This window comes from Bombus flavifrons, chromosome 7, assembly GCF_040668555.2.
Source record: "Bombus flavifrons isolate JBK064 chromosome 7, iyBomFlav1_principal, whole genome shotgun sequence".
Classification (NCBI taxonomy): Eukaryota; Metazoa; Arthropoda; class Insecta; order Hymenoptera; family Apidae; genus Bombus; species Bombus flavifrons.
In genome coordinates this window covers 7,675,108-7,702,028 of record NC_138448.1, presented here as the reverse complement: position 1 = coordinate 7,702,028, position 26,921 = coordinate 7,675,108, and the positions used below count along the sequence as shown (strand labels likewise).

Here is a 26,921-nt window from a genome sequence, read left to right as displayed (position 1 = left end):
TATAAAATTTTGAAGAATCAAATTTCATATCTATAGACAAATTACAATTCCCGTTAATACATTACAATATGATTACACGATGATTTCTTAAATCTTTCTGACGAAACAAAGTCCAAATTAGAAATTTCCTAAACCTTATAAAATCTCAATAGAATTTGTATTTTCCTAGCTAATTAAAATATTGTCTGTAATTTCAACAGAAATTTCTGTTGCCTACAATCTCTTATAAAATCTCAAAGACCCTCCGTTGCAATTGTAAAACTGAAAGGAACCCTCGTGCATCGACTCTAAAAGTTAACCTTGACCCGAAAAGCGTCCAAGAGCGGAACCGGAAGCGTGGACGTTAGCGCGTGGTTGTCGATCGTCGCAGAAACGATTCGCACCGACGACGTTTCATCGTGTTACGAGTGTTATATTCAGCTAGGTGGATGTACCCTCGGATGTACTCTCCCCGCACGTGGAGTAGGATCGTCGAAGAGTTTCAGAGGGGACAATATGGAGGGAACACGAGGTGGTGGAGGAACAGCACGGAGCAGGAGGTGGCCGAGAGGAAGAAGAAGGGAAAAGAGGTAACATGCGTATCGTAATGCACAATGGTGCATTAGCCAGGAGTAGACAGTTAGACGGTCTCTCCCGCGGACCGGTTGAAATCCAACCAACCGGTATATCAACGAATAAATACAATTTCAAAGAATACGTACACCTAAAATCGGTTCAGAGGTAATTAGTCAACGAAGAAGTATCAAAAAAAGAAGAATCGTCCAATTGAACTAATTATTAGACGATGTGAATAATTGAGAAAATCTACCATATTAAAATTCGTGGAGAACGGTTGAATATTTGGTACCAGTCAAGACTGTATCTTCGCATCCATCCGCATGATTTTAATTATCTTCGAAAATTCTTGGAAGTTTCACTCAACACCAAGGATCTGCATTGGAAAACAGTTATCAAAAATTTGGAGCAAAGCGAGTTATATGACGCAGACTCTACAAGGAACGTAGCACACCACGAAGAATACTTCAGTACCATTGACATAGCTCAGTCTGCCCTTATTTATTAAGGAAATGGCTGACACGAATAATTCATCGACGATGGAGAAGAAACGTGGTGACACCACTGGAAACCAGGTAGTATCTGACAAAGCATTGGTCTGGAAGTCCATGACATTGCGCCAGAAATGGTCTTACTTCACCAGTAATATTACCGTGGAGCCTATGATCGCCTGCTACGTGATACCCTGTATGCTAGCTTCTCTGGCCACGCAGAATCTCAGCTTGGAAAAAGCGTGTAGAGTGAATCTGGCTTATCCTGACGAAGTATGCACAGCATTGGCTAGAAGAAACACGACTGGTTATGAGATGGAAGAAACTGCTGTTCAACAATTGGTTGCTGGCATGCAGACATGGAAAACAGCTTTGTCTAGCGGTTTACCTACCATCTTGATCCTCTTCATGGGTGCCTGGAGCGATCGTACAGGATTGAGGAAGCCATGTATGCTTCTACCTATCATTGGTGAATTTTTAAGCAGCGTTAGTATGTTGTTGTGCACCTACTTCTTTCACGAGGTTCCTATGGAAGCCACAGGTATCTTCGAAGCACTTTGGCCAGCGTTAACGGGAGGCTGGTTCACCATGTTCATGGGTGTTTTCAGTTATATCGCCGATATCACGTCGGTAGAGTCCAGGACGCTTCGAATTGGTGCTGCAAATGTTTTCTTGTCGCTTGGTGTACCGATCGGAATGGCGTTGTCCGGAATACTGTATCTGAAAATTGGATTTTATGGTGTATTCGGTATTTCGACCGTGTGTTACGTGTTGAGCTTCATTTATGGGTTAGTGGTGATTAAGGAGCCACCTAAACCCCATTTGTTGCAAAAGGCGGAGAAAACGGAGACGAAGAAGATGACCGTGTGCGCATCGATCTTGGACTTCTTCGCGTTTAAGCATATTGAAGAGACCTTTCGTGTTGCTTTTAAACAGGGTAGAAATAATCGGCAGAAAAGGGTCTTGGTGCTTATGGTCATCGTTATGGTTGTGATTGGTCCACTTTACGGTAAGATTTTTATTTATTTTCTTCTTACTACTAATAGATCGTGAGAGTAGAACTAAAACAGGAATTTGTACCTATTTTAAATTCCTATGGGTACTTGGCACTTTACTTTGGGTATTTCCAAAGTATAATTGAATACTTTCGTATTTTGTGTGAATTTTTGCACTTTGAAAGAATTCCTACAAATGCATGAAATCTATAAATCTAATTATTAGACTTTTACTTTTGCGGAAGCAAAATTTCTTCCTTAAATCTGCACGATAAGAATTTCTATTTTGAAGAAAGTATTAGACGTTTGACGTAACAATTATTTGTTCGATGTAATAGGAAGGTTGCTAGTTCGTATCGTAAGTTTGACAAGGGATGAAAGCCAGAAATTTTGAAATCTATAAGAATTTCTTAGCTCGTTATCTCGAAAGTTACACAAAAATTTGATCGAATTGATCCAGAACGACGGAGTGTAAACTAGTTTAGCTAGTTTTGTAAATTTCATTAACAAAAACATATTCCAATCCTTGCATCTGACACGTTGGTAATTACGCTTTCCTTTCTCTCTTGTGGTCTGTGGCCTGTGTATATGTGTAGCGATCACTCTGTTATGTATCTAAGTCTACTCTACGTTTACCCTTTGCACCATAATACTCAGAAGTAGATCGTTCTTATCTAATACAATTATATGTTGAATCGAAAATCCTCGTTTTAATCAACTCCTGAAAATCTCCAAATAACGTTGTAAATATTTTAATCTAATGCGTAAGTCTCCTTGAGTCTATTGTGTTTTTTGGTCGAATGATTATCGAGAGAAAGACATTGAAATAAACCACTGAGAATTTGCCTACAAATCCAAATTAAATTTACAAAGATTCACAATCCGGATATTAGTTACTACTACAATATTTACAATTTTATTCGAAGATTCTTTACAAACCTGATAAATTCGCGCGTCATCAAACAAATACTTGTCCTTCGCTAAACGTCTCTTTCCAGCAACTTTCACGATTTTCATATCGAAGAAGTTTCACACGTCCAATCAAACATTCAGAGATCTCCTGTTCATCAACTCTTGTATCGAAGCCTGTATCGAGCGAGTGAAAGTAGGAAAAGTTTCGCATAACTCTCGTTAATCTCGCTAGTATTATTGCGGTAACCAACAGAAGTTTCCAAAGGTAATTGCAACATTTAGGCCACTGGAAAGAGCGGAAACTGCTAGGTACGGTATAAAAATGATAAAATCGGGGTTTTCGAGGTAGAACGAGATAGAGATAGATGTAATGAGCTGTAATTATCGACAGCAAGTAGATGGATGTAGTCCGTGCTATGTGTTTCCAATAGTTTCTACATATATTCCATACGATGAGCGGAGATACACACGTAACATGAAAATTACGATAGCTCGCGCAGGGGCGCTAGTGAAAGTGTGATTAATTGTCCTGTTCTTTGACGATCCTAACAAATGTCCTTGTAACGTCGTAATCATTGTTTTTTTACAGGATGTTCATTCGACTTTTACTCTTCTTCTTATTCTGTAAAAATCTTCATCTTTCTCCTGCTTTTAAATAAGAATATCTAAATAAGCATACGTGTATCTAGTTCTCAATTGCAATCTTGTAATATCTATATTAAATTTGTTTCTATATATCGTCCATGTATATATATTTCCTCATTGAACTTATCTTTTCCCCATATTTTAAATACAAATATCTCGAACTAATGTTAATATACATCTTTGCCGTATCTGGACGATAATTTCTCATTAATTCAATAAAAATGTAGCTTAATTTAACCAATATTAAATTTATCGTGATTATCTCTTTTATCAATTACTTTTTTGATCGGAACAATGAGTGAACTTAGTGTCCCCATTTTCTCCGAATGGTTACGATGCTAATCTCGAACGACAATACGGTTCCATCCGTCAATTACGGATTATTAGCGCATCACGAATTCGTATTGCAACAGGGAATTCAAGGCGAGCGTCCTTGTCATAATTTAATTAGACCGCTAATACGCCGGACATTATAATGTTTCGTTGCGTCTTTATTCGTCTTGCTAAGAGCACTGGGTAATCATGCTGCTTATAACAATTTCGTGTAATGGCCTTCTTCCTGATTTTGAAAGGCCAACAATTAGACGTCCGTGCATATTCCTATGGTTTCTGTTTGTCTTCCTTGCGATATTGTCCTCGGTTTGACATTACAAAAGGAAGATTAACAAATTTATGTTTCTAAAATGACAAAAAAGAATCGCAGATAAACATTTTATCGATAAGAAATCTTGTTCAGTTGTCAGAAGAACTTGGTCGAATTTCGAATTTGTGTCTTGATGTGTCTCACATGTTTGAAATATAATAAACTAGCTTGCAAAGTTTAGAAATACAATATTTATTCTTACATCGCACATTTTTATACAAATTTATATTTTTATGAAAACGATTAAAGAGAGGGAACTTAAGCAGAAATTTACGTATCTATATGCATTCTGTGCATTTTTAGATTTTGCGTAAATTCGTAAAAATCCGCGATCCGTCTATTATATATTATTTCGACTTATGGAAACGTAATAAACAATAATTCTCGCTCTAGAAATACGAGATTAAAGAATTGATACGACAAGTGATCTATCGACACGTCAATTACAGAAGGTACATTAATATCAATTATCTGAAACATCGTATAATTGGACCGTGCAATTGACGTACGCTAATTCATTAATCATCACTGTTTAATTCGATCGAGTTCAAGTGTACTCCCTTTCGATATTGGTTCGCACATGAACGCGTTATCGATCAAAGAAAACCATCAACAAACCTTCTTCACGGTATTAATTGCAATTACCTATCGACAGGAACGGCTACCGAAGGACGAGAGAATGGAAACGATAACCGATACTTAGATATTTTTGTAATTTGTTGCTGTAACATAAATCCACGTTTGTTTCAAAGAAATCCCTACTGAAATTACACGACGTTCTAATACCTCTCTATAAGTATATTTCATCGTCTTTTAAGAAATTTTTAATAAACTAATGAAACGTTTGAATCTTTCATTAAAAATACCGAAGAAATAAATTATTTTAATTAACGTATTAAAATCTCCACAGCACAAAGAAATATTACACTTATAAAGAAGAAGAGAGGAGAATCTATTTCTTCAACTTTTACAACGAAACATTTAAATATTTAATTAAAAATGAAAAAATGAAACGTAAAAATGAAACGGAGAAATATATTTTTAAAGAGGAGGAGGGAAGAAAAAAGAAGGAAGATACGAGACCGTAGATATAGAAAGCGAGACAATAAAGACAGTGGCCTGAAATTTATGACCGGTAGTGCGTCTGCGAAGTCAACATACCTATTAGAACTAGATTCTATACGCACGTATGCTAATGCGGTCTGATGGCCTAAGTAGCTTGATGTAATTTCAGATCTTTGACCGTCGGAAATCGGTCTAATCTTGGTGGTTTGAAGGGTTATAGTAATTTCTATGATATAACGAGATGGGAAAATCGGTCATGTGTCAAAGCTTATATATTATAAAGAGAAGAAGAAAATTGATAGAAATCTTAGGAGTCTTCTTGATAGAAACATCTAGTTTTTTATTATATAAATTTTCTTTCCCATATCTCTTTGCAATATATTTTCTTTTCAACAATACATTTCTTTTCTTTTTTTTTATGTCTTGCGTTGTTTTGTCTATCAATCCTCTATCTTCTAAGGTTATCGCCTTATTACCCTTTTTTATTGCTAAAATTTCTTTTCACATCCTTATTTAATCACTATTGATCGTAATTGCTTGATTCATTAACGAATAAGTGAGTTAAATTAGAAACGAAATATAGTATGAAGCAATCTTAGCTCTCTGATCTTCATTATATCGAAACACAAAGTAAATTCCTACATACATTTCCCTTTTAAATTTCAATGCGACATCGATCGATGTCTTCACTTTACGTTTTGATTTATAACTTCCATATCCTAGGTGCTACTATACTACACTATACTGTCGTACAACGAGATTCATATCTTGGATCGTTTCACATTTGATTCATCTCAGTTAGATCGAAAGATGAGAGATAAAGTTCAAACGAGTTAATTGAAAACTATATTTTGTTTAGATTTTCTGCTATCAATGTTTTTGATTTTGTAATAACATTTAGTGAGGAGATCAACAAGGCACGATCATGCAAGAATTTAGAATCAATCATTTCTTAACACTCCGCAATTATACGGTAACTGCCTTTTTTTCTTTGGCCACAGAACACTTTTCATGATCATTTTAGCGTTAGAACTTGGATTTAATTTCTTTGCCGTTTATGATAATTTCCGAGCAATTTTCAACATTCCTTACGGTCTTCAAATGTGATCCTCGAATTAAATGAAATTACACAAGTCGGTACACAAATCGCGCTGTAGTCTGCATGCAAATTAGATCGACGACAATAAGATAATTGACGAGTTTCGTGGAAAGGAACGTGACCAATTTTGTACTAACTTCTTTTCGTCGACTTTTTCTTTTTCATGCCAATTATTTCTAAATCGTATTAAGAAATTAGTGTTTGCAATTTTTAGAGGTAATGGAATTCTTCTCTGTACAGGAAATGTACATTCCTGGTATTTATATTCTTCATCATTTCGCTCGATTAATTTTTTCAAAAATCAGATAGACATGCCGATCTTCTCCCCTTTCTTCTTTTTCTAATTGCATTAGAATTTTTGTTTCAAGCGACGAAGAATTATATTTAACAAAACTGCTTCAATGAAAATATTCAGCATGACGAACTGTTGAAAACCCAACATTATTGTTTTAAGCGCTTATGCTATGATTAAAACAATTACACCGGACTCATATCTAAGTCTAATTATACTGTGCGAAATGAATTTCCAAAGGATGAAGAATTCAAGAAAAACCAGCGTTTATCCAGTAACATAAAATTTGAGAGATGAATCGATCGATAAAAATACAATCGTGGAATTGTCTCTGACATTCTGAAGGAATGTTCGTGAGAAAAGCAAAGCAATGATGTGATAATAGCCTAAACTCGACGGAAACGATTAACTCGACAGCCTGATGAACGAACTTGTTGTGTAACGCCGTGTATATCCTTATGTAATACAGCTTAATAATGCGTCGAAATCATTCGAAATAACTTTTGATTGTGTTTATAGCTTCTCAAGCCACCCGAAGGTTCAACCACGATTAAGTTATTCCAGTTAGCTCTGTGAAAGATCAACGATCCGAAATAGTAAATGATGTAAATTCCAGGAATGGAGATTTTCAGAATCAAAGAAAGTTAAAATAAAAGGTGAAATAAATAGATTGTTGCAGTTAAAAATTCGAAGAAATTATTCCAACATTTACAGGCTGGAATTTACCTGCTTTTCTACTTAAAAAACATAACTCTTTTTCCTTCAATACTCGTATCGTCCATCGCATAAAATTCTGCAATTTTTATCGATCATTAATCGTTCGTAATTTCGTTTTTAAACGCTTCCCGTCGATAGAGATTTGCATACATTCATATACAATGAGATTATGAGGAAAGTAAATTTCGTAATGGCCATTGAAGATGGAAAGGATAAAGTCATCATTTTTAAGTGCTTCCTCCAGCAGGCAATATTTTTCAAAATGTCAGAGACAATGGACGAAATACGCGTAATTGTGTTTTCAGTTTTTCGCTCAATCATGGTATGATGTTGAGGATTTCATTATTATTGTCGACGTGATCTGACTGAATTTTACATGTATTGGGTTGACAACTAAATGATTGCGGATTTTGTCATTAGGTGGTAATGCCTTAGTTGCTAATCCAATATTATGTCAGAGTCTCACAAGCTTTTTTGAGTCATGACCCCTATTTATTCATAATATCTGAATAAAATGACAGCTAATATCCTATCCGACATAAAATCGTAAGATCGTAGAAATTATTCAGGTAACAAAGACCAACAACCCAACAACTCGTCAATTTATCAATTCATTAATGTTTTCTAAGTTAGTAAGTTATAACTCGAGGCAAGTTAAATATATAATTACGTTGATATGCAAAAGTGTTGGATGAGAAAGATTTCTAGCATCTTGTTCCAGAATTGATATCCAACAGAATTTCAAGTAATGTTGAGTTTAAGAACATAATAAGCGAAAGAAGATAATACAACGAATAGACGCCGTTATACAAGTTATAGGATGTTAGATAAAATTTAATAAAATATCATTTTCTAGAGTATAAAGTGGGAAATCTATCTGATTGGAAACCTTTGCACGCTACTGTACACGTATCGCAATATTCTATCGAAGAAGAGACGTCAATGGTGGTTGATCCTTTCGTGGATCAATTCTCGAAGGCAATAATTTATTCAACTGTAAAAAGTGACAGGCATAACGGGCATAACTTTTTGCTTGTTCCAACGCCTAACCTTAAGCGGCCTTCCGCGTGTCATTTTCAACTTCGAGGCCCATTACGTACAGTGGAACGATGAAGCAACATTGCAGAGATAGCGGCGAACGCGAGCTGCCAATTCTGAAAAACGTTTTGACCATGATCTTTCATGCTGTGCAAGCGGAATCGTTCCACCTACATTGAATTTAGAACATTGTAACCCGTGGTTCGCGAAGTTACAACACGTACGGGATGATTGTAGTTTAGAGTAAATTAAATTATCTTTCTTGTTATTCAGAATTCAAACTTATTTAACCCTTTCGCACGCTCGTATACAGAATATATTGTACCTTCATAAATTCTTAATTAAATAAACGATAAACGTATTTGTTTTAGCTAAAATAGGTCTCAAATTTCAATACATCGTGTCTTCTTTATAGAACCGTTCGAAAATACGCCTTCCTATTATTAATAATTAAGTATTAACATTAATCTTACCAGACCCGGTCAAATGATCGGCTTCAAAATTTAATTTAAAATTGTATATTCGTCGTTATTGCTTTTGTTCATCAAACTTTATGTAAATTCTTATATTATATTATCTGATCAATCAATTTCCCAATTATCGTTAATATAACAATTTACATGAAGTTAGAAGAATAAAAGAAATAACAATGAATGTAGAATTTTAAATTAAATTTTGAAACCGGTTGTTTGACTGAGTTTGGTAAAGTTAATAATGAATACTAATAATTCATAGGTTAAGAAAAATGTTATCTTAAACTTTGCAGGGTTAACCCTGCAATAGTGTTCTTTTATTGTTAACAAAATTTCTTGTTGTTCTCCTTAAAATCTAACAGATTCAAACAAAATTAAAGAAAGAATAAAACTGAGATATAACAATAAGATCACGGTAGAGCTATGGACACTATTATTCAATTTACTCTATTGTTTTAGATTTTTAATTCGCTAAGAGGTAAGAAATAAGTGAAAATCGAAGATCTAAAGCGGATAATTGTTGTTATAGGTGAAATGGCAGTGATGTATCTTTACATGAGATACAGGTACCACTGGAACGAAGTTATGTTCAGCATGTTCACCACGTTCGCCATGGTGACGAATTTAATCGGTGAGTGAATATTCGAGAAATAATATAATATACAGGTCCTCTCGGACTGGCCAGATTATAAAATAAAAAGCTACAATCTCTTCAAGCGAATGAAACACGAATCGCCGTAACTCATGATGATTCATCGATAGTATATCAATACATTATCGCGTTTTCATGAGTAAACTTGATAGCTGTCCATGTCAATTATCAATTACTCCAAGTAAAGGAGAATTTTTTTTTCACTAGAGTTGATAATAATTGATAAAAAGATTAATATCTGAGAATTGAATATGTTAAGGTCGAATATGAAAACAATGTAAGGAAGATAACAATTCCTCAGACAATTTCCAGAATAATATTTAATACCCTATTATTATCATAGTTACACGTGATTATTAATGAAAGAAGCAAAAAATGCCATTTAAGATTGGAGGAAACACGTGAATGAATAAAACTCGAGGAACTAACGATCGTCTGGAATATCTTACACGCTCGAAGCTGCATTTTAATAAAATACAATCCCACGCAGAAAACATGTTGTTACGAGTGTAATCATATTTCTTGCAAAAATAGAATCTTTTTCGGCGACAACTGCCTCTCAAATAGAAGTATCTTTCGCGAAAAAAAATTGTTTCTAAGGACACATATTCCTAAAAGATATCTTCTAGTAGAAAATTCTTCCAATAAGATCGATTTTACAAGGAAATACTTTTCTAATGTAATCTTTACTGCCTTGAATTTTCTTTCCTCTATTTAAATAATTTTATAATTTTTGGTAGGTTAAAATTCGTTCACTATTCAATTATGGTACTTTTATACTTTTTTACTAAACGTTTTTTTCTAAACGTTTTCTCCCTCTTTCTTTCTTTTTTTTTTTTTTTTTTTAAGACCTTGACGAATTCACGTGAAACTTGTACGTCACTCTTTTTGGCCTATTCTATCCATGAAAGCAACGGAAATCGATTATATAATAGGTTGCACTGTTACAAAACGAAATCGTTGGCCATCGTTTTCAAGTAAATCACAGAAACCTCGAAACCCATAGCTATGAGGCTGAAACGTGAATTAATGAACGGAGTTGCCTTTTGTATTTTACTGCCTTTTTATATAACTTATAATTATTTAAAAATAAAAAGAAACTAGTTTTACATATTTTTGCAATCATTTGCTTTTTTCATAACTGAACAGCTATCGTACGTTCATTAAACCTTGCAATATTCTCATTGACAGAAACCGAAAGATACAAAAATTGTACTTGTGTCAAGTAAAATTGTTATCAATCAACTAAGCATACTCAATCATTCTGCTAGAGGCTTGGATGATAGTGAAAGGAGTGATTTTAAATTCTTCGCAGTACTTATCATGTTAATCACTTTTCAAGAGTGAAATTATTTTTGTTTATAGGAACCGCGGTATCTGTCGGTGTGTTCAGTCACATTTTAAAAATCGACGATGCTATAGTCGGGATTATGAGCTCTATGAGCAAGATCTTGGCTGGTTTCGTCTATGCATTTGCAATCACGGACTGGATGATTTATTTAGGTAAATGTTCACATAAATGTTAAATCAAATGAACATCTCGAACATTAACACATTACCAATAGCATGAAGTATATTTTATTAAACTCTTTTGAAAATGCATATTTCTAAGATAAGAATCTGTGAAAATTATTAACGTGAAAATTGAATACAAATGGAATAATATTAAAGAGTAACATTTCTCTCTTTGAAACGGTACGAAAATATTATTATACGAAAAAAATCATAAATATACATAATACATACATAAAAAAATATTACTATACGAACTTAATAGTACTTGTATATATCTGTATATATAGTATAATAATATATAAGTAATATTAATAATAGTATATAACAATATTATTCCATCAATTTTTTTTGCAATACTTTACTTTCAATGAATTATAATTTTTCAAATGTTGTCAAATTCATTATAAATTCTACAGTGAAAGATGGCACATTTACCTACACAAATTGATAATGCGTTAAGTTCCAAAAAAGGGAATCAATAATGTAAAATGTCTTTTTCGTACATCCTTGTTTCAGCGGCTATCGTCGAGATCGTGAATGGTACATCTTTCATAGCGATGCGATCGATAGCATCTAAACTCGTATCTACAAGTGAACTCGGTAAGTGAATACAGATTTATTACCTTGGCATAGCAGACTGACATTGAAACAAATGCGTCTTTTTTTTGTAAGATCGGAAAAACATGTAGCAGGTACCGTTACGTGAACGTTATGATACAAGTGTTAAAAATATTCCTTTATATAATTTGTAAAACATCTATGCTCAATTTACATAAGGCCTTTGTAAAGTTGGAATAAATTAGGCACGTAACGGAAGCATATTACGCAGTAATGACAGAAATACATGTATCACGAACTTGGTATTATACAAGTTTGATAAAACATGAAAAAAGATACAAGAAACTATTTCATTATTGATATAAATTTAGAAGGAACGGCGATGGAATAATAGATATTCCTAATAGATAATCCTAAAGAATAGATCGTATTCTTTAGGAACTCGATCAGAGTATCCTATACCAAAATATTCCATACAACTAAAGACAAACATATAGTTATAAAATGATAGACAATAGAAAAAGAAATGTCATTTTTAAATCACAAATATAAAAGTTTTAAATAGTATATAACATAGCGTACACTCTAATATCTTCTAATTTTGAAGATGTCAAGTTATCTAATTTCAAAGATCTCGCTTATATAAATCACTTATAATCTCAATAATTCCAAATTATCTCTCCATTTTATTTTAAAAAATGAGACATTCGTTTGTTGAGTAGAATCTCTACCGTTCTAAAGCTATGACTTGTTCTCATTGCATGAAATACCTTGTATATGTAATGAAACGTATCTATTTGCACTTAAATACGCGAAACATGACACCATGAATTAGAAACTACATAAACTGGTCCAGCGTGATATAGCGGCCTTCGTTCTAATCGGATCATTTTGAGACGCCTTTTTACCTTCGTACATTTTCTTAGAACTGCGTAAATAGGATAATTTTGTTCCATCGTATCTTCGTGTCAAATCGACACCGTTTTTAAGCAATTTTCCACGGGTTTTCCTTTCAGCTGGAATAACGTCTAACAACGTTTTCCTGTCTAGCTAACAATCCAACTATTCTCGAGATCATCTTTCTTCCTGTTTTTTCTAATACCGGTATTTTATCTCATATACTAAGATGTTATCTTAATCATTTATATTAAGACTTAACCAGTATCATGAGTCATATATGGCAAACATAAGAATTTCAGTTAAATTACTCAATTTTAACGTACTTTATCTGACTTTATATTCATTTCGTTTTAGTCTATTTTAGTATGATCTAATAATGTTAGATTATATTAACTTAAAGTAATATAATCACAATACTATGATCCTATTACGAATAGTACGATACTATTCAAGATTTTACCCTTTTTATTCCATTGGTGCCATTTTAGCGATATTCGTAATGTGCAAATTAAGTTTCTTCGTTATTTGGTTTGAGAAGAAGAGTATTAACAAAGAAGTATAAATAAAAATTTCAAAGGGCTCCGCTACAGAAGAATGTTTGGAGTACACAAGATTATGCATAGAAGCGAAGAAAACTGTGTATATTGATTAAATAACGACGTGTACCTGAATTTTCGTTGATTTGCAGGCAAGGTGAATTCGTTGCTTGGTGTCTGCGAATCTCTGATGCCTCTCATCTATGGGCCTATGTACAGTTCCATTTACGCTGCAACCATGAAAACGTTTCCGGGGACGTTCTTCATTGTCGGCGCCTGCATGACCATGCCAGCCGTCGTCGCGTTCTTGTAAGTTCTACCGGTTGCAATTCCTCCATATCATAGATATTCAGAATGTGAGTCGTGAACTAATTTTGAATAGGTCGCGTTAATATTATATATTAAAACATGAGAGTAACTTACATGTTCATTAGGAGAGCTTCACTCATGGAAAATCATCAGATGAACAATTCAAAGTCGATTCAGTTAAATACCACATTAGTATTGCTACTTCCGTCTAGTTTCTTTCAGCTCGTAGATCATCTCTCGACGGCAATTATATTTCGTGTAATCTTCGAGTGTGTTGTGAAAAATTACTATTTTCGAAAGTGCTCCATTCGAGACATCCTCATGATCACTAAATAAATAATTTTATAGAAGTATCAGTTAGTAAAGGAAGAGAAAAATAATAAAAGATAATAAAAGAGGAGGAAATATTACGAAAATTTTTTCTAGATTTGCTCACTAATATAATATACAATTACCAATTACTTTAATTATACGTTTCAAAAATAGATTGATCAATTGTCGTCTTTGATAAGACAGGAAGTTAGAGAGCTAACATGAATTTTTTTATGGACAGCTGGTTATACACGGAGCACAGGAAAGATCGTCAATTGCTGGAGCAAGAGAAGAAAGCGAAGAGCAAGGAAGGACCGGAAGAGAACGACTCGAAAACTATGAAATGGCAAGTCGTTGGCGAGAAAAAGCCAGAAGTTCCTACTATGAACGGTGTCGCAAATACAGCTTTCGAATCTGACCATTTATAACACAGAACTTACTATGGAAAATATCCCATTGAATATACATAATATGTATATTTCGTACATCGTTAAGAAAACAAATTTTTCAGTTATACTGAAATAACTTCTACATATAACTAACTTACACCGAAAGAAATTTTTCATTTAACGTACAAAATGCTATTAAGGTATGAGAAAAGATCCGGAATATAATCATATTATCGCGTTTACGCGGTAAATCTGAAATAAAGACAAGACGGAAAAGATGAGAAAGAGAAACCAAAATCTTAATAACAAACGAAGTTATCCACTTACTCGACATGGAAAACGCGTTTTAAATAAAGGATAACTTTATTTATTCAATCAGAAAGACAAAATGCAAATAGGAAATGTAAATGTTGGTATTCATGATCTTTTCAGTCGATCTTGCTAATCAATAATTCAAAACTGTTATCCTTTATTTCAAACCCTAGTACAAACAGTCTCCGGTACTTAATAAATAAATGGTTAACAATAGACAATGTAGAACAGACATGTGTCTGTTCATGTGTATCAGTATTACAAATGCTACTTGTGTGTACTATTTCCAAACTATCAATATTGAATGAAAATACGAATACGATAGAGAAATTTAAAAAAGACAAGAGATTATACTTACAAAATGTAATGTAACTCTTGGACAAACCGAGACATGAATTTCATCTTGTGTTCGATATTCTTAAATCGATGTAAGTCTCATACTCGCGAAGAGAAACCAACAAGATATCATATATGTGTATCGTTTCTTTTATTTTTCTGTAGATCATGCATTTTACGAGAAAGTACGTCACGTGAACAAAATCGATCTGTTGTACGTTTTTATCAAAATAGTATTTATGTTAAGGTACTGCATCATTCACGTACATACGTGTATTATAGTTTATTATGTGATATAGTACGATAGTTTTATATTTAGAAAATAAAAATGGAGTTTACAGAAAAAACCACATGCTGTTTTGATTATTACTGCTAATGATGACGAATAAAGAAGTCGAGCGTAAACTTCAAATTAAAAAGGACACTTGATTAATTTATATGATAAAATTCAATTCAAAATAATTTCATATTAAAACTTAGTTCCAATTTTAACCACTGCAAATGTCACACCATTGACAAAGAACAGGATAGATGTGACATTAAATGAAGCTTCGTATCTAACGTTCTGAAATACCGACCTCGAAAAATGTCAGAGTGTTTCTCACGCCCTCTACAATTTATAACGTCGTGTCGCATCGCGACGATTATAATTAGTCCGTTTATTTAAACAAAACTTTAATCAGTGGTAGATTAAAGAAACTTCTCTGACTTTATTCTTAATGGGAACACCTTAAAACTCATAAATAAATAAACTTCTGGTCATTAGATTCATTTATCTAAGCTATTATATGAACGAGAAATCGTAAGTAGTAAGGATATAAGTATTTGTCATATGACAGATTTAAATAAACTGAATTCTACTGTATATTAAATACAAATTACAGACGTTGTTAAATAAAATAATGTAAGTAATCAAATTAATAATTGAACGAAAACAATACTTTAACATAGTCTTATATTAGAAAGTAAAACAGAATGGTGTGCGTGAAAATATTAAATTTATATATTTAATAATTAATTGCTGGACAACGGTATATACCTAGAATTAAGTTAAGAAAATTTATAAATTGTTATAAAATACTACGATGGGTTATAAAAATAAAAAATCTTGTAGAAGAATTTGGAAAACTATAATTATTACAAACTGAAGTATTATATAAATTCTTTTCCCTTTGGAACACGTGAAACGGAAACAAAAAATTTCTTCTCTCTTGGCCCTCTCGCTTACATGGAACAAATTGTTCTCGCGGTTTATCAGTTCGCGATTGCTCAATTCCTTTGAATAATTGCGTATCCCGGACGCGCGTGAGCCAACGTGTACTTAATAATTCCTTGTATTCGTAAGTCGTTTCAAGGACACCTTTGTCTTGGTACTACTGGTCGAGGACTACTCCGCTGTTCATGTCCAGTCGCGGAAGTTATTATCGCGCCGATGGCGCTTGCAGAGTCTAAAGGATTGCGGCCCTGCCCGATTGGTACTTCGGGTCGGGTTAGAACCTATTTGATGTTCTTCGTAACATTAGTCAGTAGTTCCCCCCATACGAAGTAGACCTCACTAGTTCAATTAGGACAAGTTTTTCGTGATCCTGTTCAGTGGGGATCCACTATTCCTGTATCTTATGTCTGTGCTTATATCTCGTCTATGGTCTTACCACCAGAGATATAAAGATAGAGCACATGAGTCATATGTTAATGTGTAAGTGGATGCGATAGGAGAATAGAAAAAGAACGCTACATAAAAGTGTCTTCTGTCTTGTCTAATCAGACATGCACACTGACGCTAGTTCGTTGATCGATGTTATACTTAACATTTACTATATCGCTTTTTCAGCTCGCTAACGCACTCTGTCTTTACATCTCTATAGTCACTACTATACTTAATCGGTAATGTCGCATGTGACACGAAAATGATAAAGATGTTATATGACCAAAACATAAGACATGAGAAAGCGTTATCTATCAAGTCTAGCTTGGTTTATATGTACCTCGTCTGTGCTACTTCTACTCTAACTTGAGAAATCACAAAATCATTGAATGACATACTCTATATAACTATATTCTCGATGACTGTATATACGTCACACGTTACACGCTACACTACCTACAGTACAGTACGCTGAGTATGCTGTCGAGGCGACTAGCATGATGTAAAGGAATTTGGATCGTGCGAACTTTGAACAAATAGTCATATTGATCATAGTCATACAGTATACATGTGATGAGTTGTATATTACTTGCAGTAAGATAAAAGTGAGATAATCAATCAACTACTGTGCATATCCGCGGTAGTTTTTGTTCGATTTTAATCATTCTACGTTTTTTACGACAATCTTTGATCGTACTTCTGGTTTTTCGAGAAATAGAAAACATTCCAAAGAGAGGGACGCGAGTAACTTCTCCACGTGTGTGTGCGTACGTTTACTCTTTTCCTCTGCGTGTTCAAACGCATTCTGACGTACAGTTGATCCTTGTTCGTCACACAAATCGAAGCTACTTATCGGAAACAAAATCGAAAACGTGAACGTTGAGCGAAACGACGCTCGGCTAGCTAAGGTGAGCAAGATCAGGAAACTTAAACTAGATCTAGTCTTTTGACCATGGTCCAAGTCACAATTGATTATTCTTTGTACCTTGAATTAAATAAATTTTATCGTTTATTTTGAACACTTTATTCAAGAACACCATAAATGAGACAAAGATTTTTAATTTTTATTTCAATTCTAAACTTCATAATAATTTATTATTTCTGAATTCATATATTTTAGTACTATTCGTATTCTAAAGACTTTAAGGTCGTTCTAGAAACATATACATATGTCAATTATAAGTATTTTTTACAATTATTAACGCATCAATGCAAATAATAAATGTAAATAGTGCTTTAAAATACTGTTATAATGTGAATTGTAATGGTTAAAAATATAAAAGCTTAAAAATTTGTAATTGAGCCAAAAATAACAATGCGTCAAATATCGTGCGTTGCATCACTTACTATGTATTAATTGAACTAAATGCAAGAAATTTTCCGTTATTCAAAGTCGCTCATAATTGATGCACATGAACTTATCTTAATCATAAAAAAACAACTTTAGTAGTCGTTAACATATCAATTACAATTTTCATTGAACTTGTTTGATTTCGAGGATGGATCGATCAAGTTTCATAGACGAAAGCGGAACGAAAATTCGTTGCTCTGTACTTCTCTAGTCAATGTTATTGAATCGGTGATTGCGATATCGAAGAAAACGAAGTAATACATATATCTTTTCAAGATAAAATCTATAATATACCCCGAGATTACTAAACGACTTTAAAAACAGTTTCTTAAAAATAATTTGAATTTCGCACTATTTATATTTGGATTCCATTTACTATGGGAGTCTGGTTGTTTATCGAAATATTATTATTGAAATCACGTAACATTAGTGTTAATACGTACAATAAGTTATGAAAGTATGTATGCACCTTTTGAATTCTGTGTCTTTGATTTATAAAAAGAAAATTAAAGACGTATTTAATTGTCGGAAAATCGTTGCAGTTATATGTTAACACAGTATTATTTTGGTGTTATTCCCAAGGTGGAGACACGAATATGCAAATCACCTTTGGAACGATGCTGGATATAATTTGTTGTACACATCGAATGCTACAAAACTTTAAGCTATTTTGAAATGATTTATTTTTAGATATTTGTGCTTAAAATTCTAAGCGTCTAGTAACTTACAATTAGTTACGTGAAAAATTTGACCAAAAAGCAATTATGAGTATAACCATAGAATATTCGGTTATAGAGTAGCAGATTATATAAAATTTCTATGAAAAATTACAAGTTAATCTATTTTGATACTAAGGTACTAATAATAATTAATAAAAAATTAGATACTAGTAAGAATTACTAGAGTAATTTCTTTATTACGATATTTCCAGTTTAAGTAGTATGTAGACTTTATGTAATCTTTGGTAATCAATTGTAAATGTCCTAAATTCGTAATTAAATGCTATATCGGTTTCTGGGGATCAATATTAAACTTTTCTCTTTTGTTTATATATAGACGCATTTTCTGTATTTACTCATCGCCTAAATCTAAGTGGAAAATAAAACAAAATTAGCTCTGCCTTTAATGCGTTTAGCATTTAGTCAATACTGGCTGAAGATTTATTGCTGTTATACACAGCTATTTTTGCGCACACATGACAACTTGCAAATCCCTCTTAATTTTGATGCGCGGATACTTGTTTACGAGTCTGAAATATTTCATTAAAACGCATTTACGCTACATATCTATAATAAAAATGCGTCATAATTTCGTTAACATTAATCTGGCTGTACTTTTGAAAGTACCGGTCGTCGATGAAGATGAAATTTGATGGATATCATGGGATGAGATAGTAGATCTGAGATATAAGATTGTAGTGTCAAGAAATCGTCTGTGCAGAAAGTATAAGTCCTTATATAATAGATCTTTACTACTATTAAATGCCATGTTCGGAAATTAGTATAATAATGTGAAGATAAATGATGTATATAGCTGGAGGATTAATATATGTATGTATATATTCAGCTTAAAAATGTTCAATGAGTAAAAAAAATAATCACTTCCTCTTAAACAGGGGTATTGGTGGTGGTTTGGGCTAGGTAAATCTTGCTAGAAACACTGTCGCCAACTTAATAACAGTAAGGATTTATTATATATATCTTTAGGCACCTGTATCTTCGGAACGCATGATTTCCCAATGCCAAGATTTTATATTTCAGTCCTATTATCTCATCTAGCGATACCCACAAAATTTTGTCCCAGTTCGCCACCAGTGCCATTCGGAATAATATCCATCGATTTCTTTAAAATTTATTTCCTTGAAATCTTTCCTTTTCGTGTAGCAAAAGTTTATCGTATTTATAGAGACTCCCGATTTTTAAGGATAGTCATGTATTCCAAGCTTTTACATGACTTGAGTCCATTTACCATTATATGAAAAAATATACACTTTAAAGGAATTCATAATGATGAAACCCAGTACCGGTTGAACCAATTTAAACAAAACAAATTGACGTCTTTTCCTTTCATTATTTTCTACAATAGTTCTCATTCAAATGACTTATATGTATGTATCTATTTATATATATTGTCACGTTGCCTAAATTCTAACGTACATTTCATATGCATTTAAATAGTTAACATATAATACATACCACATAACATTTTAATTAATTAAAAAGAGATCTTCATTGGACTTTGTTATAATGGTTCTAATCATAAACAAAGGATGATTAATAGGGAAATTTCATTTATAGTCTGATGACCCTGATGTACATGGGTTCAAAATGTATTATTTATCATCGTGACGCTTTCCATTGTCTTTCAGATCAACGTTTTTTTATACATAGCTTAATTACACAACATATTTACGCAATTACGTATTTAATAAAAAGCAACATTAGATGAATTTTTCTAATCATTAGATATGACAAGAAATTTTTCCGTTACTAGTTCTATTATAATAATTTCCATGTTACTACTATATCTGCAAGATAAATGAAAATAATAAGATTCAAATAACAAAAAATAAAGACAGTAAAAATCCAGCCACCAAGCTATATAGCAATGAGTAATGAAGTTCATTTTCGTTTATCTGTTAATTAATAGAAAGTGCATCAATTCTCACTGTGTTCTCTCAATTTTCCCGTCCACGACGTATAAATAATATTACTCACGTATTAAAATATACATATGGACCAATGGTCGTTCAGTTCAAGGTGTCAATAGGTTCCCATAACGACCTTTATGAACAGAATTATTTGCTTGAGCATGGTATCAAATTGAAAGCAATTAAATATGCGAATATGGTGTGACTACGTACAGTTGGTCGATTCATGATTATTATGCCGACTTCTATGAATAATAAAATCGCGTTTGATCTTCCAAGAAAACGTAGCAATAGCTCATGTATATATATAGTATCGAAGGAATATATAGGGTGGTTGGTAACTGGTGGTACAAACGGAAAGGGGGTGATTCTACGCGAAAAAAGAAGTCAAAAATATAGAATAAAATTTTTTTTTTTTAATTTTTTTTTTTTTTTAATTTTTCCATCGAGACAACGATCTACAGTGAGATCCGTTATAACGAGACGTGATAAAGTGCACGCGTACCGAGCGAAAATTCAAAGTCGATTTTCTCGAAAACAAAGCCTCAAACAAAAAATTTTTATTCTATATTTTCGACTTCTTTTTTCGCGTAGAATCATCCCCTTTCCGTTTGTATCACCAGTTACCAACCACCCTGTATATACATATATATAGTTAGAATACATTTAGTCTGTATTAAAGTTTCTATATTTCAAAAACCAAAATAATAATAAGTTTAGACGTATAAGAGAAAATAGGAAATTCGAGATTTTATACATAATCATACAACGTCAAAACACAACTGCTTCTTCTTTTGTATAATTTAGAAAATTGTATAGAGCATAAAATACACCATACTTCCATAAAATACATACGGATCTGGATGCATCAATCGATGTAGTCAGAAATTAATGTGTTAATTCGCGATCTCTTTTTTGAACTATAAATAAAAATCAAGTATACTGCCCATAATAAATTGTAGAATACCTCATTCGTTGAACTCGTGAAGATAAAAAAAATAGAAGGGAAAGTACTTTAGACTTTAATTGACTCATGATTACGAAAGCTACATATATAATTTTCACAGAAAAGGATGACGATAATGAAATGAGTCGCTTAAGAACAAGTAATTGCTTTGACAAAATATATTCAAATACGTTTCAATGTACAGTTTTTATCATAAAAACCAATGTTTTATAACAAAAACATACCTCAACGGGCGCAGATATTATTAACAGATATTATACGCGTATGCCTAACATTTAAAATTTTCCCGCGTTGAGTAAGACATATTTTAATTATTTACTTCTATCCATTTTTTATAATAAAATAATCAAGTATCTTATTAGAATTAGAAATTGAATGAACTGACAATTTTCTATTTATATTTTTTAATATATTTACTTTTACGACTTAGTAAATATTTCTTATTTTTATAAATAATAATATCTTCTTTTTTTACCGTAAAGGATGCCATCAAAATGGGTTTGCATAATCCTTAATCTGATAATGTATGTGGTTGCGTCCGTAGAAGATGAAAAGACTGAAGCTTTCATAAAATTAACCGAATTCGCTTACGAGGATACTTGTATGAGTACAGCTGAAGCGGAATGGGAATTCATTAATTCACCATCGAATGAAACATTATCAAAATGGGTATGTTTTTCAAATTATAAGCACAGAATACATAATTCAACAAATATGCAAATAATGTATAAATATGCTAATAATTCAACAAATATGCAAAATTATTAATACAATAATTTTTTTATAGGAAGACGAATTAATTTCTTATGCCTCCTTCAAGAACTTACAAAAAGACGAAGTTAGTAACATTTCAAAAGCTGATATCAGAGATGAATCTTTACAATACAAGTATGATGTTGCTGAAAAAATAGGCGATGCTTTATTGGACACTGAAGATTTTAAAAGCGTGAGATTTTATTTTATTTGAGCAAAAACATTTATTTAAATAAACTTAATAGAATCTTACTTGTAGCTTGTTCATTTTTCTGGGACCACAGAGTTGCTGAGATTATCTACAGTTCATAAAGGAATTTTAAATAATCACACAAGAAAAGGTAACAGAAATTTCAATCCATCATAAACAAATGCACAATTATATGGTAATTAATCACATATATATTGAGAACTTTAGATGTGGAACATATACTGTCTCGTGGTAATGATGTTAGAAATAAAAACACTGTTTGGATAGCATGGCATCAAGAACTAGCTTCATTAGTTAAAAATTTCTCTGCTATCCTACCACTTGTTGATAAAGCTGCCAAAGCAAATGGTAAATATTTTCGGAAAATAAATTGTATTTTGTACACTTTAAAGTTGACAATTTTTAATTAAATGTAAAAATGTTATTCAATTTTAGGTGTCAAAGATGTTAAAGAATATTGGGAACTTTTAAGTGGATATAGTGATGGTTATAATAAAGTTGAATATATATGGAATGGGATTGTCGATCTTCATAAAAAAGTATTGAAATTCGTAATAAGTAGCTTATCTCAGAAGTATGATATTGCTATGAATGATACAATACCAGCATACTTACTTGGTAAACTATAATACTGTTGAATTACACTCTCAAATGAATAATACGAATATATTAAATAAGTTGCATTTATTTGAAAAGGAACCTTGCAAGGAAACGATTGGATTCCTATATCAGTTGATGTAACACCTTATCCAGATCTTATGTATAATATTAAAAAAAATCTTTGGAAGAAGGTAATAATTACGTTTGTTGCCTCAATGATACATGAACTGTACAGAAAGTGTAACTAAATTTCTTTTTAGAAACTCCATGCGAAAACACTGTACAGAATTGCTTCTGCTATGAGTACACAAATACTAAGTCAAGCGCCACAAGCAGATTTTTGGAAAAATAGTTATTTCTATGGACAGTGTCCTTCAAAATTAGTTAATTTCTGCAAAGATGCTGTTTTGAGGTACTTTATAAGTAAATGTTTTAAAAATTGTTATTTTTTATTACTTAAGTTAATGTACTTTCGACCGTTCGCGGGGAGACGCGATCTCGAAGAAGCGCGCCAACGGAAGTCGTAAATTCCCGTTACGATTTGAATAATTGACGCTACGAATCGTTCGATCCCTTATTTTGGTTAAGATAATTAGGGTGGTTGAATGAATATAACGCTGATATTAACAGGTTAATATATACTTTCAATAATCCAATAACTTCAATGTGATACAATGTTGCGTATATGTAATGACAAACTACGAATGAGTATGACCTGAGACTCGTTTCGTGTTGGCGACTATGATGTATCTTCTGTCGATTGACTGTCTTTGACTTGGCGATTCTGCTGACTTGGCTTCTGACTCCTTCTCTTCCTCGAACTATGTTTTAACTCGAGCTGGTTTTAACTGTTACTGACGAGCTTTGACTGTTACTCGAATGTTACTGTGGAATAAGTCTAGAGATCAAGTGACTGCTCTGTAGTTGTGAGAACAAGTGAAGTTCGTTCTCGTGTGATTACGGAGGAAAGCTCGGAGTGGGTGTCTTTGTTGTATGAAGAAAGCGGATTCGTTGCTCACACTTTTCGTTAGGAAAGTGAGAGTAACGATCCGCGATGCCCATTGATTATGACAAACGTTAGGAATGAAGATAGGAGAAAGAAGCCTCCTACCAACGTGACTCATGGGTGACATTGTTTATGGGAAAAACGTACTTTTCCGTTAGATAAATATTTGCTTTCTCCGTAATTTGTAAGAACGTGCAATAAACCTAAGGATTATTCCACGTGACGTAACAGTTAATTTAAATCTTTACATTACAGGGTATCTACTTGCTTTGAACCTACTATAAGTAATTATCTCTCTACTCACAAAAACGTAGGAAAGATTGTGTTCAATCAATTATCTGTCGAGGATACTCCGATACTTAATACGGCTAATCGATATTCAGGTAAGATATTAACAACAAATACATATTTGACTCATTACAAATGGTATTAACATTTTATTTGCAGCCCTAGAAGAAGGTGTGTCGGAACTCTTCGGTATTTTAGCGGCAAGTCCTGCTTGGTTAAATTACACACATATTATCGATGACTCTAGCAATAATGATCAAAATTTAATTGTATCTCTTATGATTACTGCATTGAATACACTACCGCGGATTGCTTATTATATATCTGTAGATATGTGGAGAATCAATGCTATTGAAAAAAACTTAACAAATCCTGAAGATTTAATATCATCTTGGTGGCAATATAGGTACTAATTGCTTGAAATATTAAGATTATATTCAATATATTTTAAGAGATCTTTTTAATACTAATAAACTTTATTAAAATTTTCATTCTAGGGAAAAATATGAAGGAATCAAATCTAATGGATCTAATTTACCCACATTTTTAAATGATGATCATATCACAAACAATAAACCATATTTGCCGTAAGTAGTAATAACAATGTCGAGACAATAACATATTTACGTTGATGTATCGATAAATTATTGCATATTACTCTCTTACAGAAAGCTAGTCGGTACAATGTTGGCATTTCAGTTGTATGAATATCTGATGGAATCCACAGAAATTAGATATGATTCGATCGTAAGAAAACAGATGAATATTAATTTTTTGTGAGTACTACTTATAAACAAAAATTTTACAATAATTTTGTAAGAAAGAAATTAAGAACATTTTTTTAACAGAAAAATGATTCAGCAAGGCGCCGATGATTGGATGAAAGTAGTCAATAAATATTTAGAGATAGATGAAATTTCACTGGATTCGTTACTTTCATTTTTCTCACCGCTGGAAGATTTCATTGACGAGCAGTATGAGGATTTTCAATACAAGGCAGTTACAGCCAAAGAGTCAGAATTATATGAACTAGAAAAAAAACTAATTATGGAAATAAATGCCACGACTACTAATGCTCCGCCAACCACTACAATTGCCACTTCAAAACAAACTATAAAGAAAAAAACAGAAATAATAGATAGAAAGTCTCCAAATAGACAGGATGATAAAAAGAGCGATATAAATATTGTGACTAATTCGAGCAAAGATTTAAAGTTTAAGTCGCCTATATATGAACAAGTCGAAAAGCCAGAAAATCGTAATCCACTACAACCAGTGACAACTGAGGCTCCTTTTGATCAATCACTTGACACCCAAGGCATAGGAGATGACAATAAACCAAAGACAAATACTAGTAAGGCAGCGTGGGCCGTGGGCGCAGTGCTGATAGGAATAATAGTTATTTGTATAATTGCGATCTTCGGGAGACAAAGATGTCGCAAAGTACCAAAAAATAGACGATACGTTTAATGGTATCTCTCTACGCTAAAAATATCTACATATTACGTATATTTATTCTTGCATTTAGTTTGTAATATTTGCCTGTGTAAGTTATTGTTACGGACCGTTTCGTGTAGAAGGACATTTATTAATTCACAATATCTAATATTGTACATTCCTTACTGTTCATTGTAAAAGAAAAGAAAAGAAAAAAAACAGAGGCTACTTTCGGAAATATAGTGTGAATACTAGTCTCTTGATACAGTTGAGCAGTATACATAAGAGAGTGTCGTAAGAAGAAAATTAGAGCTTGATAAACAAAATGAAAAGTATTAACGCGTGGATATATTATATTCAATTATATCTTCTAAATCGGATTTATTTAATTTTCATTGCATTATGTACATATGTATACACACTTAATATGTATCATTTTTGTAGAGTAATATTAGTCTTTCTTATTTTTATAAGAAAGGAATGTCGTAACATGCATACCAAGTACAATAGTTCCTCTACTACTATGCCAAACTATAAAAAACAAAAAGGTTTTAATAAACGCACAAAGCGAGAAGTATCTCCCTTTTTTTAAAATTTATAGGACATGTACTTCAATGGTACCTTTATTACTCTATACTATATCTACCATATTTTTCAAACTAAGGCTTGTACATAATCACTTATACAAAATTGTAAGATGAATGAGTAATTATACAAATGTGTAACTATCACAACGTCAATGATGTCACAAAACCAATGTCATATATATTTTTCTTACATAATACTACCATGTATGATACCTACGTAAGTATATGTAATTTGTATACGATGTACTCTCTGTATTGAGAATTTATATTTTTTATAAAAGTATTTATTTTGTACCGTATAAAGGTATTTAATAAAGTATTCTTCTGGTACAAAATTAATATGCATCAATTTTTAAATATTAAAAAATTTAATTTATGTTGCCCACGCTATTGAGAACCATTGATCATTTTGTCAAATCATAGATATGAATGAAAGGATATGCGTGCATTTATAGCATTTGCTTAACTAAACTACATCTACAATACCAATTTAGAAAAGTCAAAATACTAATTTTAGTTTTAAATAAAAATTTCTCTCTAATTTATAAATCTAATTGATAAATTCTGAAAAATTCATTAACGTCCAAATGAAATAAAAATGAAATAGTAATAAAGCAATTTTTTCTTTAATGCTAATATCTACCAACGAGCTAATAATGCTAATGTTTATACTAATGACTTC

At 32.4% G+C, this 26,921-nt stretch overlaps 2 protein-coding genes and 1 long non-coding RNA gene across 4 annotated transcripts in view; 2 read left to right on the top strand and 1 right to left on the bottom strand.

The window, feature by feature from the left end:
* Positions 1–1,067: 1,067 nt before the first annotated feature.
* On the top strand, positions 1,068–15,863 carry LOC138181901 (probable peptidoglycan muropeptide transporter SLC46). Its single transcript, XM_069117289.1, has 6 exons — positions 1,068–2,055; positions 9,455–9,556; positions 10,943–11,080; positions 11,609–11,692; positions 13,239–13,395; positions 13,949–15,863. The coding sequence occupies exons 1-6, from the start codon at positions 1,068–1,070 to the stop codon at positions 14,133–14,135; spliced, it is 1,656 nt and encodes a 551-aa protein (XP_068973390.1). The 3' UTR covers positions 14,136–15,863.
* Positions 1,252–26,921, bottom strand: part of LOC138181937 (uncharacterized) — a 36,885-nt gene continuing 11,215 nt past the window's right edge. Inside the window, exons 1-5 of one of the 2 annotated variants that reach the window (XR_011173643.1) lie at positions 14,767–14,898; positions 13,510–13,723; positions 13,217–13,418; positions 1,439–1,766; positions 1,252–1,335 (exon numbers count right to left, since the gene is read on the bottom strand). This is a non-coding gene — a long non-coding RNA (uncharacterized LOC138181937). Of the gene's footprint in view, positions 1,336–1,438; positions 1,767–13,216; positions 13,419–13,509; positions 13,724–14,766; positions 14,899–26,921 lie in introns of those variants that run through there. The other variant, XR_011173644.1, reaches the window with a different exon arrangement.
* On the top strand, positions 16,838–26,111 carry LOC138181896 (angiotensin-converting enzyme). The gene is made up of 14 exons (XM_069117279.1): positions 16,838–16,994; positions 17,108–17,298; positions 21,840–22,026; positions 22,145–22,303; positions 22,370–22,451; positions 22,529–22,669; positions 22,757–22,939; positions 23,018–23,112; positions 23,182–23,333; positions 24,183–24,310; positions 24,375–24,621; positions 24,713–24,802; positions 24,884–24,991; positions 25,064–26,111. The coding sequence occupies exons 3-14, from the start codon at positions 21,841–21,843 to the stop codon at positions 25,683–25,685; spliced, it is 2,193 nt and encodes a 730-aa protein (XP_068973380.1). The 5' UTR covers positions 16,838–16,994; positions 17,108–17,298; position 21,840; the 3' UTR covers positions 25,686–26,111.